The sequence below is a fragment of the Orcinus orca genome, chromosome 15, assembly GCF_937001465.1.
Source record: "Orcinus orca chromosome 15, mOrcOrc1.1, whole genome shotgun sequence".
Taxonomy (NCBI): Eukaryota; Metazoa; Chordata; class Mammalia; order Artiodactyla; family Delphinidae; genus Orcinus; species Orcinus orca.
In genome coordinates, this window is record NC_064573.1 from 81,346,582 (window position 1) to 81,362,633 (window position 16,052).

The 16,052-nt window shown below is 44.2% G+C and overlaps 2 protein-coding genes across 3 annotated transcripts in view; one reads left to right on the top strand and one right to left on the bottom strand.

The window, feature by feature from the left end:
- IFT81 (intraflagellar transport 81) overlaps positions 1 to 16,052 on the bottom strand; it is a 144,933-nt gene that overhangs the window by 106,730 nt on the left and 22,151 nt on the right. The window lies entirely within an intron of this gene.
- Positions 13,526 to 16,052, top strand: part of P2RX7 (purinergic receptor P2X 7) — a 54,833-nt gene continuing 52,306 nt past the window's right edge. For both annotated transcript variants that reach the window (XM_004276722.4, XM_033440954.2), the window contains exon 1: positions 13,526 to 13,789. In XM_004276722.4, coding sequence (XP_004276770.1) covers positions 13,665 to 13,789 — 125 coding nt within the window. In that variant the 5' untranslated portion in view covers positions 13,526 to 13,664. The remainder of the gene's footprint in view (positions 13,790 to 16,052) is intronic.

Below are 16,052 nucleotides of genomic sequence, written 5' to 3' on the forward strand. Positions count from 1 at the left end.
CTTATATCCTCTTATTATTATTGTTACTATAATTAATAACGTATCACTATTAATGAAAAGCTGCAATTTGCTGAACACTATTATGTACCAGCCATGGTGCTTTTAATGAGTAATCTCATGTAATTCCTTTAAAGAAAATCAGTCAATCAGAGACCTTTCATCATGTATGGCAACACAGGGACATTTGGGATTTAAGAGGTGTGCTTTGGGAAAAGAAGTATAATTATTCCATTTTCACTTAATTGGAGAAACTAAGTGGTAGGTGCAGTTGTAAAGGAAGGCAAGCTCTTGGGCAGGCAGATGGTAAGTAGGAGGCTGTTCAGGCATAAGGGAAATGGGGGTGGGAATGAAAAAGAGACAGACAAGGGAAATTAAGTTTGACTGGATAAAATGGACAGTGAGAGTTTTGATAAGAGCAATGAAATGGGCAGGGAGAAGTACAGAGGTCTTCAAATCATGGACTCTCTCACCACGCCCTCCCTCTTCCACCAGAAGAGAACTAGGGTGCTCTCCCCGCCTCTTCTTCCTGGGGCCTCCAGAGACCCTGAGCTCAGCCTGCTGGCCTGCCCCTCAGCTAGGGGCCTCACTTCCTGTTTGCTGTAACTGCTCTATTCCATGTCACCATCTCCATGTGTCCAGATCCAGCCTGGTGGCCTGATCCCTGTTCCTATCCATTCCATTGGCTTCTCCATTTGGCTTGGAACTCTTGAGCTAGACTGAGACTATGCTGACGAATGCCACATGACTGGCTCCACAAAAAGGGTGGAAGTAAGTCAACATCTTTGACATGAAGATGCTGTCATTTTGACAGGGGCCAAGAGAATGAGACTATTTTAGTTAAACTTGTTTGATGGTGAGGCATAAATACTCAGTCACACTATGTCACTGTGATATAATAAGAATATATATTAGGTCTCAGCCCCTGGTTCCTGACACAGAGCTCCTAAAACCCTTGTAATTTCCTGAGTTATAGGGGTGCTAGGAGCATCTTTTGTTTGAATGTTTGGTCTTTGTCCCTGATTCCTGACACAGAGCTCCTGAATTTCTTGGAATTTCCTGGGTTATAGGAGCATCTTTTGTCCTAAAGAGGCCACTCTTGGTGGGCTCCTGGACAGGCTCAGGATAGGGCTGGTCACCAAGAAGACCAAGCCATGATTAGAGGCTTGGAACTTTCAGTCCCATCCCCATCCCCCAGGGAGGGAAGAGGGGCTGGATATTGAGTTAATAACCAATCATGCCTAAGTGATGGAGCCTCCATAAAAATCCCTGTACTATGGAGCTTGGAGAGCTTCTGGGTTGGTGAACATGTCCATGTGCTGGGAGGGTGGCAAACCCCAACTCCATGGGGACAGAAGTTCCTGTACTTGGGCCCCTTCCAGACCTCGCCACCCTATCGATGTACCTCTTCACCTGGCTGTTCTTTTGTCTCCTTTTTTATGTCCTTTACAGTAAACCAATAAACATGTTTCCCTGAGTTCTCTGAGCCATTACAGTAAATTACTAAACCCGAGGAAGGGGTCACGAGAACCCCCAATTTGTAGCCAAGTCAAACACCTGGGACGCACTACTTGTGACTCGCATCTGAAGTGGGGGCAGTCTTGTGGGACTGAGCCCTTAACCCGCGGAGTCTGTGCTAACTCTAAGTAGTTAGTGTCATGATTGAATTGTAGGACACCCTTTTGGTGTCCAGAGAGCTGGGAAATTGGTTGGTGTGGAAAACCCACATATTTGGTGTCAGGAGTGTTGTGAGTGTAGAGACTGACAGTGGCTTTTCCTTTTAGTCACAATTATTATACATATGATCAGAGAGAAATATATAACATGGGATTTCATGAAAAAAAAAACAAAATAAGTTGTAAATGGGTCAGGGTTCTTGGACTCCAGAATTAATGAGGAATTCTCTGTTCGGGGTCACTCTAGGGACCTTCGGAGCTGGTGGGTCTTCATGCCGCAGCCCCACCCTCAGCTCCTCTGTGCTTTCTCTCTGTCTCCCTGCTTCTGCTTTTCATTTCATGTCCTAAATTTCCATCTATTCAGCATAACTTTATTCTGCTTTCCCCTCTATGCTCTGTAACAGAATGCCCTGTTGGAATTAAACTAATGGTTTTTATCTCTGCTTTAATGAGAGAGATGGTGACTCACTGATACAAGGAAAGTATTTCGCCTCCTGAGGGTGATGTATTCAGCTTTGGGGTTAAAAAGGGGAAGCTTTCAAGCACATGTGGATATCCTGGTAAGTTAAAAAAAACCAAAGAACAGAAAACTTGGTTTCTAAAAAAAATTAAACATACAATTGCCATGATCTAGCAATTCCACTTCTGGCTATATACCCCAAAGAATTGAAAAGAGGGACATGAACAGAAATCTGTACAACGATGTTCAGAGAAGGACTATTCACAATAGCCAAAAAGGTGGAAACAAACTAAATGGAGAGAGAGAGAGAGAGAGAGAGAATTATTCAGATTTTAAAAGGAATGAAATTCTTTTTCTTTCTTTCTTTCTTTCTTTCTTTCTTTCTTTTCTTTCTTTCTTTCTTTCACTTATTTTTTGCGGTACACGGGCCTCTCACTGTTGTGGCCTCTCCCGTTGCGGAGCACAGGCTCTGGACGCACAGGCTCAGCGGCCATGGCTCACGGGCCTAGCCGCTCCACAGCATGTGGGATCTTCCCAGACCGGGGCACGAACCTGTGTCCCCTGCATCGGCAGGCGGACTCTCAACCACTGTGCCACCAGGGAAGCCCCAAAATTCTTTTTTTAAATTGAAGTATGTTTGATTTTACAATATGTGTTAGTTTCTGGTGTACAGCAAAGTGATTCAGATTATATATATATATATGTGTGTATGTGTATATTCTTTACCATTATAGTTTGTTAAAGATATTGAATATAGCTCCCTGTGCTATACAGTAGGACCTTGTTGTTTATCTATTTTATATATAGTAAGTTATATCTGCTAATCCCAAACTCCTAATTTATACCCACCCCCTTCCCACTTTGGTAAGCATAAATTTGTTTTCTATGTCTGCAAGTCTGTTTCTATTTTGTAAATAAGTTCATTTGTATCATATTTTAGATTCCACATATAAGTGATATTGTATGATATTTGTCTTTCTCTGTCTGACTTGCTTCACTTAATATGATAATCTCTAGGTCCATCCATGTTGCTGCAAATGGCATTATTTCATTCTTTTTAATGGCTAAGTAGTATTCCATTGTATATATACACGACATCTTCTTTATCCATTCATCTGTCAATGGACATTTAGGTTGCTTCCAAGTCTTGGCTATTGTAAATAGGGCTGCTATGAACATTGGGGTGCATGTATCTTTTTGAATTAGAGTTTTCTCTGGATATATGCCAGGAGTGGGATTGCTGGATCATATGGTAACTCTATTTTCAGTTTTCTTAAGGAAACTCCATCATTTGCAAATATTTTCTCCCATTCTGTAGGTTGTTTTTTCATTTTGTTTATGATTTCCTTCACTGTGCAAAAACGTGTAAGTCTGATTAGGTCCCATTTGTTTATTTTTGCTTTTATTTCTATGGCCTTGGGAGATTGACCTAAGAAACATTGCTACATTATATGTCTGAGAATTTTTGCCTATGTTCTCTTCTAGGAATTTTAGGGTGTCATATCTTATATTTAAGTCTTTAAGCCATTTTGAGTTTATTTTTATGTATGGTGTGAGGGAGTGTTCTAAATTCATTGATTTACATGTGGCTGTCCAGTTTTCCCAATACTGCTTGCTGAAGAGACTGACTTTTCTCCATTGTATATTCTTGCCTTCTTTGTCAAAGATTAATGGACTGTGGGTTTATTTCTGGGCTCTCTATTCTGTTCCATTGATCCATATGTCTGTTTTTGTGCCAGTATCACACAGTTTTCATTCCTTTGAATATTTTGTTGAATATTACTTTGAATGGCTTTGTAGTATTGCCTGAAGTCTGGGAGGGTTATGTCTCCACCTTTGTTCTTCTTCCTTAGGAGCGCTTTGGCAATTCTGGGTCTTTTATGGTTCCATATAAATTTTAGGATTATTTGTTCTAGTTCTGTGAATAATGTCATGGGTAATTTGATAGGGATCACATTAAATCTGTAGATTGCTTCGGGCAGTATGGCCATTTTAACCACATTAATTCTTCCAATCCAAGAAGAGATGAAATTCTGACATGTTACAACATGGACGAACCTAGAAGACGTTATGCTAAGTGAAATAAGCCAGACACAAAAGGACTAGTATGGTATGATTCCACTTTTATGAGGTACCCAGAGTAGTCAAACTCATAGAGACAGAAAGTAGAATGGTGGTTGCCAGGGGCTGGGTGGCGGGGAAGGAATGAAGGGTTATTGTTTAATGGGTACAGAGTTTCAGTTTGAGATAATAAAAAAGTTCTGGAGATAAATGGTTGTGATGGTTGTACAACAAGGTGAATGTACTTAATGTCACTGAACTGTATACTTAAAATTGGTTAAAATGTTGGGGAGGGAAGGATTGGGCATTTGGGATTAGCAGATGCGAACTGGTATATATAGGATGGATAAACAACAAGGTCCTACTCTATAGCCCAGGGAACTATATTCAATATCCTGTGATAAGCCATAATGGGAAAGAATATGAAAAAGAATATATATATGTATAACTGAATCACTTTGCTGTACAGCAGAAAGTAACACAACATTGTAAATCAACTATACTTCAATAAAATGCTTTTAAAAAACTGGTTAAAATGGTAAAATTTGTTATGTATATTTTACAACAATTTTTAGAAAAGTTTTTGGTTTTTGGAAAGTTAGAGGTAGTCAACCCATCTGTCATTTGAGTGAGAGCATCTCTTGTGTTAATTGGTCTAAAGGAGAAGCTGGCAGAACTCTCACAGAGAATTAAAAAAGGGAAGAGAACTGAGGCTTTGAGTATACAAGGTAGCAGATACCTGAGCCATATTCTGATAACATATTCCAGAGTTCAAATATCACCAGGAGATTCCAGGGTAAGGACATCAAGGAAAAGATGACAGGGGCGGGGGGTTTGTCAGGGTGCTGGACTTAAGATGCATCCCGGATATTGGGCAGGCTGCCTCTTGGCAGTTGAGTCCCTGCTGTCTCTGTACCTCAAGGAGGCAGCCCACTGTCCTTAATTACCCCATACATTGTATATCTGCCTGTTCTGTGCTTCAGAGGTATTGTCTGCCAGCCTCCTGATGAACTTTATAGCAGTTGCCTAGCAATGCTTCTTAAATCAGAATGCTTCAGCTATGATGAGTAAAAGAAAGCCCAGTTAAAATGGTTTAAACAATATATATATATTTTCTTTTTTAAATAAATTAATTTAATTTAATTTATTTATTTTTGGCTGTGTTGGGTCTTCGCTGCTGCGCGCGGGCTTTCTCTAGGTGCAGCGAGCGGGGCCTACTCTTTGTTGCAGTGCACGGGCTTCTCATTGCGCGGGCTTCTCATTGTGGAGCACGGGCTCTAGGCGCGCGGGCGTCAGTAGTTGCAGTACGCGGCCTCAGTATTTGTGGCTCGCAGGCTCAGTAGTTGTGACACATGGGCTTAGTTGCTCCGCGGCATGTGGGATCTTCCCGGACCAGGGATCGAACCCGTGTCCCCTGCACTGGCAGGCGGATTCTCAACCACTGCGCCACCAGGGAAACCCTAAACACTATATATAAGAAAAGAAGTCCTAAGGTAGGATGGCTCCAGAGTTACTTAACTCAGTGGTGCCAACAAGTTCTTTCCATTGTTCTGCCCTGCCACCCTGAGCATGTCACATTAGAAGGACCATTTCTTCTCATGCCTCTCTCTTAGGAATGACATCTTTCTTTAGAAGACCTCTAATAAACTTTCATGTTTTGGTGGCCATAATTAGCTTTCATATTCATTCCTACCTAAACCAGTCACCCACAGGTAGAATGGGATTAACGTGATGCCCTTGAGGTGGGTACAGAGTTATCTTTCCTGAAGGTTTGAAACCTGGACAAAATTGGGGATTCTCTTAACAAAGAAAAAGAGAGCAGATTTCAAATGAGTAGCTGAGTGTCTGCTACACCCCTAGATACTGATAAGCTTGGGGGATTAATGGACATTTAGGAAGGGTTGTTTTGGACTTGTTTCTATTATTAACCAGTGGGTGAGGAGTATGAGTTCTCATACGCTGGATCAAATATGGCTCACCTCTGGGTTTCATTCCAAATTGTGGGAACGGAATAGAGAACAGTGGAAGGCATGCTCTTTTCTTTTTCAGGTCATGACCTCAACATACAGAGTTCCTTCTACTTCCTGCCTCCCGTAAACTTGGTTCTCCCCTGACAGTCCTGATGCCCTCCCCAGAGGATGCAAATCCTTCTCCGACTCTCATGGTGTCCCCCATGGTCCTCAACTCTATCAGTGGTCCTTCATCTTGATTAAACTCTGAGGCTCAAGTCATCTACGTGTACCACCTTCAATACCTTCTCATTGCTGATGTCTACTAATCAGTCAGTCATTGTTCTTAAGAGGACTATAGCATCTGGCTCATCCCTCCTCCCCATCCCAGTTCCTACCACCATACTAATGATTTTGATGACGAGGATGACCCAAGACTTGGCCAACCTCCTGGCCCCTTGGCTCCTGTCTCTCCTCATTCCAGTGATCTTCACCTCCACTTCTCTTGAGCCACCCCCTCCCTTGACCATGTCCTAGACCTCAGTTTTTCCTGGAACTAATCTTCCTCCAAAGGCTTACATTTCTCTGACCACACTCTTGTATCCTCTGTTCTTTCAGTTATTGCAGGCTTAGCAGTTCTTTGAACTCCAGAATCCCAGACCCTTCGACTCTCTCCCTCTCAGGACTCTCCTTCTTCCACTTCATTCCCTATCCAGCATAGATCCTGTGGTCCTCACTTTAGCTACTTTATTGCCAGTCCCCAAGTAGTGGACTTTATAGATGAGTCCCCAATATCTACTTGAACTCAGGTGATTGGTCCGAGTTGGTCATGGTCATTTCCTCTCCCTTGTCAGTAAAGGAACAGGCATGTGACTCAATTCTAGTACTAGAGGGTAGAGTAAGGTGGGGAGAGAGGGGCTCTGGGAAAGATTTTCCCATGAAAGAGACAAAAGAATTGATGATATTTCTTTCTGAGGATGAACGCAACAACAAAGGGGGTGGTGCAGCGAGATAGAAAGAACCTGGGTCCTTGATGATGTTGTCAAGCCACAAGATCAACCCAATCTGAAGTTTGTCCTCCCTCTTGATATCTTATTATATAAGATAATAATTTATTTCATATTAAGCCAGTTTGAATCAAGCATTCTATTACTTTCACATGAAACACCCTAAATGACATAGTTTTTAACTCCCAGCAAAAGCTCAGCCCTGGATCAATATACATATCCTTCTTTTTTTTTTCTTTTTCTTTTTAAAAATTTATTTATGGCTGCATTGGATCTTCATTGCTGCACGCGAGCTTTCTTTAGTTGCAGCGAGCGAAGGCTACTCTTCGCTGTGGTGTGCGGGCTTCTCATTGCAGTGGCTTCTCTTGTCATGGAGCACGGGCTCTAGGCACATGGGCTTCAGTAGTTGTGGCATGCAGGCTCAGTAGTTGTGGCGCACGGGCTTAGTTGCTCCACGGCATGTGGGATCTTCCCGGACCAGGGCTCGAACCCATGTCCCCTGCATTGGCAGGCAGATTCTTAACCACTGCGCCACCAGGAAAGCCCACATATCTTTCTATACTGTCTTCATACCTGTCCTGCTAAGACTGATGGAAAAAACAATAGGTCCCTGGTCCTCTAGAAACCCCAAACACCTCTCTCCCATCCACCATTAGAAGAAGAATGACAGTTTACCCCATCCTTCCCCATCCTCTGTGTTTAAGATTGCAGAACACCTCAGTTATCACCTGAAGTGGCCAGCTCTTGACTAGGAAATGGATTTTAAAAGTTTCCAAGAAGAGCATATGTATTTGGCTTGGATGGAGTGGAGTGGAGAGATGATCTTGGGATTGAAAGAATCCAGCACCCATGAGAAGGATACAAGAATTACACCCAGAATAAATTGAGTGAAACAAGACATTCCTAGTGCTTGGGTTGAGTTAGGGGGAAAAGAGGAGCTTCTTGCCTTGCATTGTGGGGCTGGCAAGGGATACAAGCCCCAGGAAAAGGGTGACTTAGGTGGAAGGCGAGGCAGAGACGTAGCTTTGCTCACAATGTTTCTGGAACAAATGTAGAAGACTAGAATAAAGGTAGTAGATATCAGTGATTACAAACTCTAAAACTATCTGAACCACTTGGCAAGAGCTGGCTGGTCTCTGGGTGGGGAGGTGGGAGGTGGATCCTGTAGGTGGGAAGGCCCTTATCATAATCTCAGTCATGCAGACTGTTGCAATAACAAATTCATAGTCTTTAATTCTCAGCACCACCCTGGAATTCCTGTTTTCTTTGTTGGCTCTCTTCTCCTGGTTACCATAGCAACTGTTTTGAATCTTCTTCACTCTCATGGACCCTCCTATTCCTCTGCCTTCCCTTTCTCTCTCATCAGGCAACTTTGCCTCCTATTTCACACAAAAAAATAGATGCCATCTGACTGGGACTGCCCTCACCTTCCTCATTTACTTGCAACTGTATATCACCTTTTCCTCTATCCCACAGATTTAGTCAGTAGTGCTGCCCGATAGATCTTTCTCCGGTGGTGGAAATGTTCTACATCTTCACTGGGGTAGCCATTGGCCACATGTAGCTGTTGAGCACTGGAATAATGGCAAGTGGGACTGAGGGACTGAATTTTAAATTTCATTTGATTTTAATTAATTTAAATTTAAATAGCCACATATGGCTAGTGGCCACTCCCTTAGACAGCACCAATTTAGTGTAACTCAAGGAAAAACATTTTTGAACACCAGGGCACTGGGTATTTCTCCTAACTCTGTGACATCCCTAAGCAACAGACTCTTGACCAACTTATTATAAGAATTATGAATTAGGTGATGAGAAGGAAGGAAGAGAGGGTTAGAGCGGCAGGTTCACAAGAAATTGCCATGGAGAAATATAGGTGAAATTAACATCATTTTGACATGCTTTTTTTAGTAGCTCCAGTTACCAAGAAAGAAACCACAGTGAATCCTGGCTGAAACATATTCCTGAAGGAGAGTAAGAGGCTCTCATCATCATCTTTTCATCACTGCAAATCCATCCTAGTCTTTTTTTTTTTTTTTTAATTTATTTTTGGCTGCGTTGGGTCTTCGTTGCTGCACGTGGGCTTTTCTCTAGTTGCAGCAAGCGGGCTACTCTTCATTGCGGTGCTCAGGCTTCTCATTGCGGGCTTCTCATGCTTCTCTTGTTGCAGAGCACGGGCTCTAGGTGCGTGGGCTTCAGTAGTTGTGGCTCACGGGCTCTAGAGCGACTCAGTAGTTGTGGCGCATGGGCTTAGTTGCTCCGTGGCATGTGGGATCTTCCTGGACCAGGGCTCAAACCCGTGTCCCCTGCATTGGCAGGCGGATTCTTAACCACTGCGCCACGAGGGAAGTCCCTCCATCCTAGTCTTGACACCAAGGAGGAGTCTGAGTGGGAGAAAGAACCAAGCATCAGCCCGGTGCTGGTGTGGTATAGTTATCAGTTGAGTTATTTCAAAGGGCATCCAGTTATCTTTGCATTTCTACGATAACGCAAAATGTGTGCAACACAAACAGAACGGTGACTTGAATATCCCTTTTGTGTAACTGATTTTGTTCACTTTCGATGATTCTATTACATTTCAAACAGCTACACATCTTTTATTTATTTATTTATTTTGCGGTACGCGGGCCTCTCACTGTTGTGGCCTCTCCCGTTGCGGAGCACAGGCTCCGGACGCACAGGCTCAGTGGTCATGGCTCACGGGCCCAGCCGCTCCGCGGCATGTGGGATCTTCCCAGACCGGGGCACGAACCCGTATCCCCTGCATCGGCAGGCGGACTCTCAACCACTGCGCCACCAGGGAAGCCCTACACATCTTTTTAAATATGAAAAGTTAGAATACCACATCCCCTCCCCTCCACCGACCTCCTGTAAATAGCTGGCCAATTGCTGTGAGATCACATTTTGAGTAATTTCTTTCTCCCCTGATTTTATTTTTGGTTTTGTTTTTTTTTTTTTGGTGTGTTTTTTTTGCGGTACGCGGGCCTCTCACTGTTGTGGCCTCTCCCGTTGTGGAGCACAGGCTCCGGACGTGCAGGCTCAGCGGCCATGGCTCACGGGCCCAGCCACTCCGCGGCATGTGGGATCCTCCCGGACCGGGGCATGAACCCATGTCCCCTGCATCGGCAGGCGGACTCTCAATCACTGCGCCACCAGGGAAGCCCTCTCCCCTGATTTTAAAATGCTTTTATCATATGCTAAGTTCCCACCTATCTTTGGGTTTAATACTTGACTCGATCCTGTGCCATTACCTGTCAGCTTCCTCAGTAGTGCCCTTTAATTCTGCAGCATTCTAATCGCTCTTAGTATGTCCTGTGGCCCCTGGCTTATTTGTGAACTGCTCTCCTGTTGGCTTCTGAGTGCACACCCCCCCTTGGTTTTCCTCGCCTTCCCTGATGCCTCTGCTTAGTCTCCTTGGTGTTGGATTCTTTGGGGATCTGCCCTCAGCCCCTCCATGTCACTATGCCCCCTCCGTGGGCAGAACCCCTGCCTCACTCTTACCCCGTCTATCCACTTCCACAGTGCAGCCAGAGTAATTTTACTACAGTGCAAATAAGATCATGCCACAACGCTGCTTAGAAGTCCACCTATTGCTCTCAGAGTAAATTCCCAACTCCTTAACGACAGCACAAGAGACTGAAATAGACTGGGTTTCCCCAAAGCAGACCCTGAGTGCAAATAGCTTATTTGAGATGAGCCCAGGAAGGGGAGTGGGGAAGTGGCACGGGGAAGGAAGGGAAGGCAGCCAATACAGGAAGCATTCAAGAGCATGTCACTGCTGTGGGCATCTGGGGCCCAAACTCACTAGGGACCTCTGGGAGACTGCCTAGGCTGCCTTTGAACTGTCCCACCTGAGAGAGAGGGGTTGGGGTATTTAAGCAGAGCCCCCCAGCCTAGGAGCCTCTATTCTCTGAGAGCCACACCTCTCTCTCTCCCTCCCTCCATTCTTTCTTCCTCCCAGTCCTGTCTCCCCTCCCTCTCCTCACCAAGGCAGGGCCCCTGATGCTGTATTTGTTCTGTGACGCCATCCACAGCCATAGCTGATTGGACCAGAGGTAAATAGCCAGAACAATCAGATCCACTCCCCTGGGATTCTGGAACCGGGCGTTGATCTGGGCTTTCACTTGAACTTTCACGTGGACAGCTGACCATGATAGCCTTGTTTGGCCACAGGTCCTCAGAGAAGAAGAGATGGCCAGTGTTTAGAGAGACACATGGTGGGTGGACAGAGAGACAGGTAGAGGTGGGACCTCATAGCTTCAGGCAAATTGAAAGAGCAGCCTCAGCGTGGGACATTTTAGTTTCCTGTCCTGCTCATGAGTTCTCACGATTTGGAGCCACATTTCATGCATTTGAGTTCTGGGAGATAACGGTGTTTCCTCAAAAAAACTTGCTTCTTTTCTGAAGGAAGTCACTTGATTTTCTGACCTGTAACCAGAAACACACACACACACACACACACACACACACACACACACACACACACTTAACTAAGAGAAATTCACCCAAGCCCTCCAACCTCTGTTCCATTCATGACCTGAGTTCCTACTTCACAAAGAAACAGGTCACTGTTCTTGACATTCCACTTTGAACATCTTTGAACGGCTCAAATGTTTCCATCTTAACCACACACACCAATCTTCCCTTGACTCTATGACCCCCATTAAAAAATCTCCCTTACCCCTCTTCTCACATAGCCAAGCTAACAGGAAATGTAGACCCCATTTACTGTCTCCACTCTTTTGCTCTCATTAGTCCTTGCTCACACTATTATTTTATGGGAAAATGTTCCGTTTTTAAGTTGTGATTTGAAGTGTCTGCGGGATATTTAGGTCTGCAGGTTCATAGACCACAGGTATGGAGCTCAAAAGGCAGGTTTGGTCTGGAGATATAGCTTTTAAAAATCTATCAGTGTGTGTGTGTTTTTTTTGTTTTTTTTTTTTAAGTAATGCATACATATGGTGGAGAAAACTTCATAGAAAGGTGATAAGTCTCTTGACACTGACTAATCCCCCTGTTCCCTCCCCAGAGACCATCTTTTATTTTTTTAGTATTTATTTATTTATTTGGCTGTGGTGGGTCTTAGTTGTGGCATGCAGGATTTTCATTGCCGCCTGTGGGATCTTAGTTGTGGCACACAGGATCTTTTAGTTGTGGCATGCAGGATCTTTTAGTTGTGGCATGCGGGCTGACCAGGGATGGAACCCGGGCACCCTGCATTGGGAGCGCAGAGTCTTAACCACATTCCACAGACAGGAAGAGCAGAAATGGGTAAAGTCCACAGCACAGGGAACACGAAACAGTATTTCTGTGTAGCTGTAAGGTGATAATAGCCCCCATCTTTGAGTGAGTGACTGCTACTTTGTTACTTACTGAGAAACATCACCCTCTAAAATCATAGACTATCACAAACTTTGCTATTTGAAATTGCATCTGTAAGAATGAAATGTTCCTGTTTTGCCTGGAGGATCTAAGTCACCTTGAAACAGAGAGGCAGCCTCGATTTGCAGCTCAGGTGCAGAACTTCAGATATTGGGTTTCTGGAAACAACAAGCAACATCTATCTTAGCTTTATTGCTTCCAAGGAAACAGGGCCCTGGGTCCACTTTGCAATCCAGATCTAAAGTTGACTGTTTTATATAAAACTGCTTTGCTTTGAACCTGTGAAAACTTGATTTCATTTAAATTTGATCTAAACTCCACCTTCCCCAGAATCTGATGATAATTCTATCCCTTTGTTTGTATACTCCCTCATTGAATGGGTCAATAAACCTCATTTTGTTGGATGGCAGGTTTGTTTCTTAGGCTGATTGCGCTAGGTCATGGGTTGACCTCCCGGGGGAATGAAGCAGAGTGGAAAGTGGATCTTGAGGGTCAGGCAGGAAATATCCAGCATAGAAATAAAGTCCTCCCCCAAACCCAGCCCCCAGCAAATCTAATTCCTCCTCTACAGACCAGAGTGTTGTGAGGACGTGAGGGAGGGAGGAGCGGGGAGACCTTCATTCATCCAGTGTTCACATACATCTGGGGCTAAATAAAGGGTTGTAGAAATGAACTAATCAGTCTCTGAGTGGGGCTTGAGGCAATGGAAAGATCTAGGCTCTTTCTTAAGGTACAGTGGAAGCTCTGGGTCTCCTGACATTTGAAGGGCTGCCCCTTTACCCCAACTGAAATGAGCCCCAAAAAAGTGAAAGGAAAAAGGGGATAAGGCAGAATTCTTAAAATGCCTTTCCTTTGAACACCATCTTTGTGCAGGCATCCGGGGGAGGCCAGCTGGGGCGGGGACATCTGCCAGCTGGGCCTGTTGGACTTGGCTTTTCTTGTTTATTCTCAGCCACATCTTGGGCAGCTGCCAGTGCCCGCCCCGACTCTGACATCATTGGAGGAACTCAAACTTAAAGGTTCCTGCTAAGAATAAGGACATTTCATTTTCCTCTTACTGTTGGGTCTGCTGTGGCCGGTCTGGGAGGTTTGAGCCCTGGTCCAGCCCCGAGTGGAGAGCGAGCCTCTCACCATGACAGCCTGTTGCAGCTGGAACGATGTTTTCCAGTATGAGACAAACAAAGTCATCCGGATCCAGAGCATGAATTATGGCACCATTAAATGGTTCTTCCATGTGTTGTTCTTTTCCTACATTAGGTAAGTGGGCTGTGGGGATGACCTTAAATCTCTGCAGTGGCTGGCAGCACAGAAAACCTCAAGGTCCAGCTTCTTGTGCACATCCTGAATTCCCTGTGGTTTTAAAATCTGAGACATGAGGCTCACAGCAAGCTGGGGAGAAGTGGGAGTCAGGGGAGGAAGCAGCAGGCGGGAGGAAGTATGCCAGTTTCCTGCAGGGAGAAGCCACAAGAAAGGAGGGTGACACTTTGGGTTCTAACCCAGGACTGCTGGGGTGAGCTGGGCAGGGCATGCCTGGGGCAGGTGGGAAAATGCAGGGCAACACCCTGGATTCCCAGGGAGGAGTCAAGGATTCAGGGCACACCTGGTGATAATGCTGGCATCTACATGAGTCATCACTGCTTAGGGGGAGGAATAGGACCAGACCTGTAAATGTAACTTTAGGTCCTCACCAGGGTCATAAAGACCCTCCTTGCTCTTTTTTTTTTTTTTTTAAACAACTTATTGAGATATAATTCACATACCATTCAACTCACTCATTTAAAGTGTATAATTCAGTAGTTTTTACTATATTCAAAGAGTTGTGCAACCATCACCACAATCAATTTTAGAATATTTTCATCGCCTCAAAAAAAAAAAAACCAACCCACTCCCTCATCCCTTAACCATCACTCTCAATCCTCCTATTCCCCTGCAGCTCCAGGCACCCACTGATCTACTTTCTGTCTCTATGGATTTGCATATTCTGGATATTTCATTCTAAATGGAATCATGCAATATGTGATCATTTGTGTCTGGCTTCTTCCACTTAGCATTATGTTTTCAAGGTTCATCCATGTTGGAATAGGTATCTCTACTGCACTCCTTTTTTTTTTTTTGGCTGAGTAATACTCCATTATATGGATATACCACTTTTGGGTGGAAATTTGGGTTGTTTCCAATTTTCAGCTATGATGAACAATGCTGCTGTGAACGTTTGTGTACACATTTTTGTATGAACATGTCTTCAGTTTTCTTGGGTATGTACCTAAAAATGGAATTGGTGGATCACTTGGTAAACTTTAATTTTTATTATTTTATTTATTTTATTTTATTTATTTATTTTTATTTATTTATTTTTGCTATGTTGGGTCTTCGTTTCTGTGCGAGGGCTTTCTCTAGTTGTGGCAAGCGGGGGCCACTCTTCATCGCGGTGCGCGGGCCACTCACTATCGCGGCCTCTCTTGTTGCGGAGCACAGGCTCCAGACGCGCAGGCTCAGTAATTGTGGGTCATGGGCCTAGTCGCTCCGCGGCATGTGGGATCTTCCCAGACTAGGGCTCGAACCCGCGTCCCCTGCATTGGCAGGCAGATTCTCAACCACTGCGCCACCAGGGAAGCTCCTAAACTCTAATTTTAATCTTTTGAGAAACTACCCAGTTGTTTTTCACAGTGGCTGCACCATTTCATATTCCCACCAACAATGTATGTTCCAGTCCTTCACATCCTCATCATCACTTGTTATTGTCTCTTGGATTATAGGCATCCTAGTGAGTATCTCGTTGTGATTTTGATTCCTATTTCCCTAATGGCTAATGCCCCCTTGTTCTTTGTGATGGTGGTGATGATGATGATGATAACTTGCATCTATTAGAGAGACAATGCAGTTTACCAGCTAAAAGTTAAAGCAACTTATTTCATAAACCTGGCTAAGTTTCCTTGATCAAGTCACTTAACATATTATAATTATACAAGAAAAGGCAAAACAAGCTCTTATCAATGCCTAGCATAGGGTAAGAGCTTCACAAATGGTAGCTATTTTTTAAAAATAATCTTTTTGAATATAATAGGTACTTTCATATACACTCTCTCCTTTGACCCTCAAGGTAATCATGCCCAAGCTTGGGACTTCAGATCTGGAAATGTGGATTCAAAACTCCTTCGCCGGGTTTCCCTGGTGGCGCAGTGGTTGAAAGTCTGCCTGCCGATGCAGGGGACACGGGTTCGTGCCCCGGTCCGAGAAGATCCCACGTGCCGCGGAGCCGCTGGGCCCGTGAGCATGGCCGCTGAGCCTGCGCATCTGGAGCCTGTGCTCCACAACAGGAGAGGCCCGTGTACCACAAAAAAAAAAACCAATAAAAAACAAAAAAAAAACCCTCCTTTGCCTTTATGAGCCTTGGTTCCCCATCTGATATTATTAGGATTATCATTATTTGAGTCATATGTTTTCTATGCAACAAATATTAAATAATAAGCATGTATATTAAAATTCTAAAGATATATTACTTAGACCAGATATCACAGAA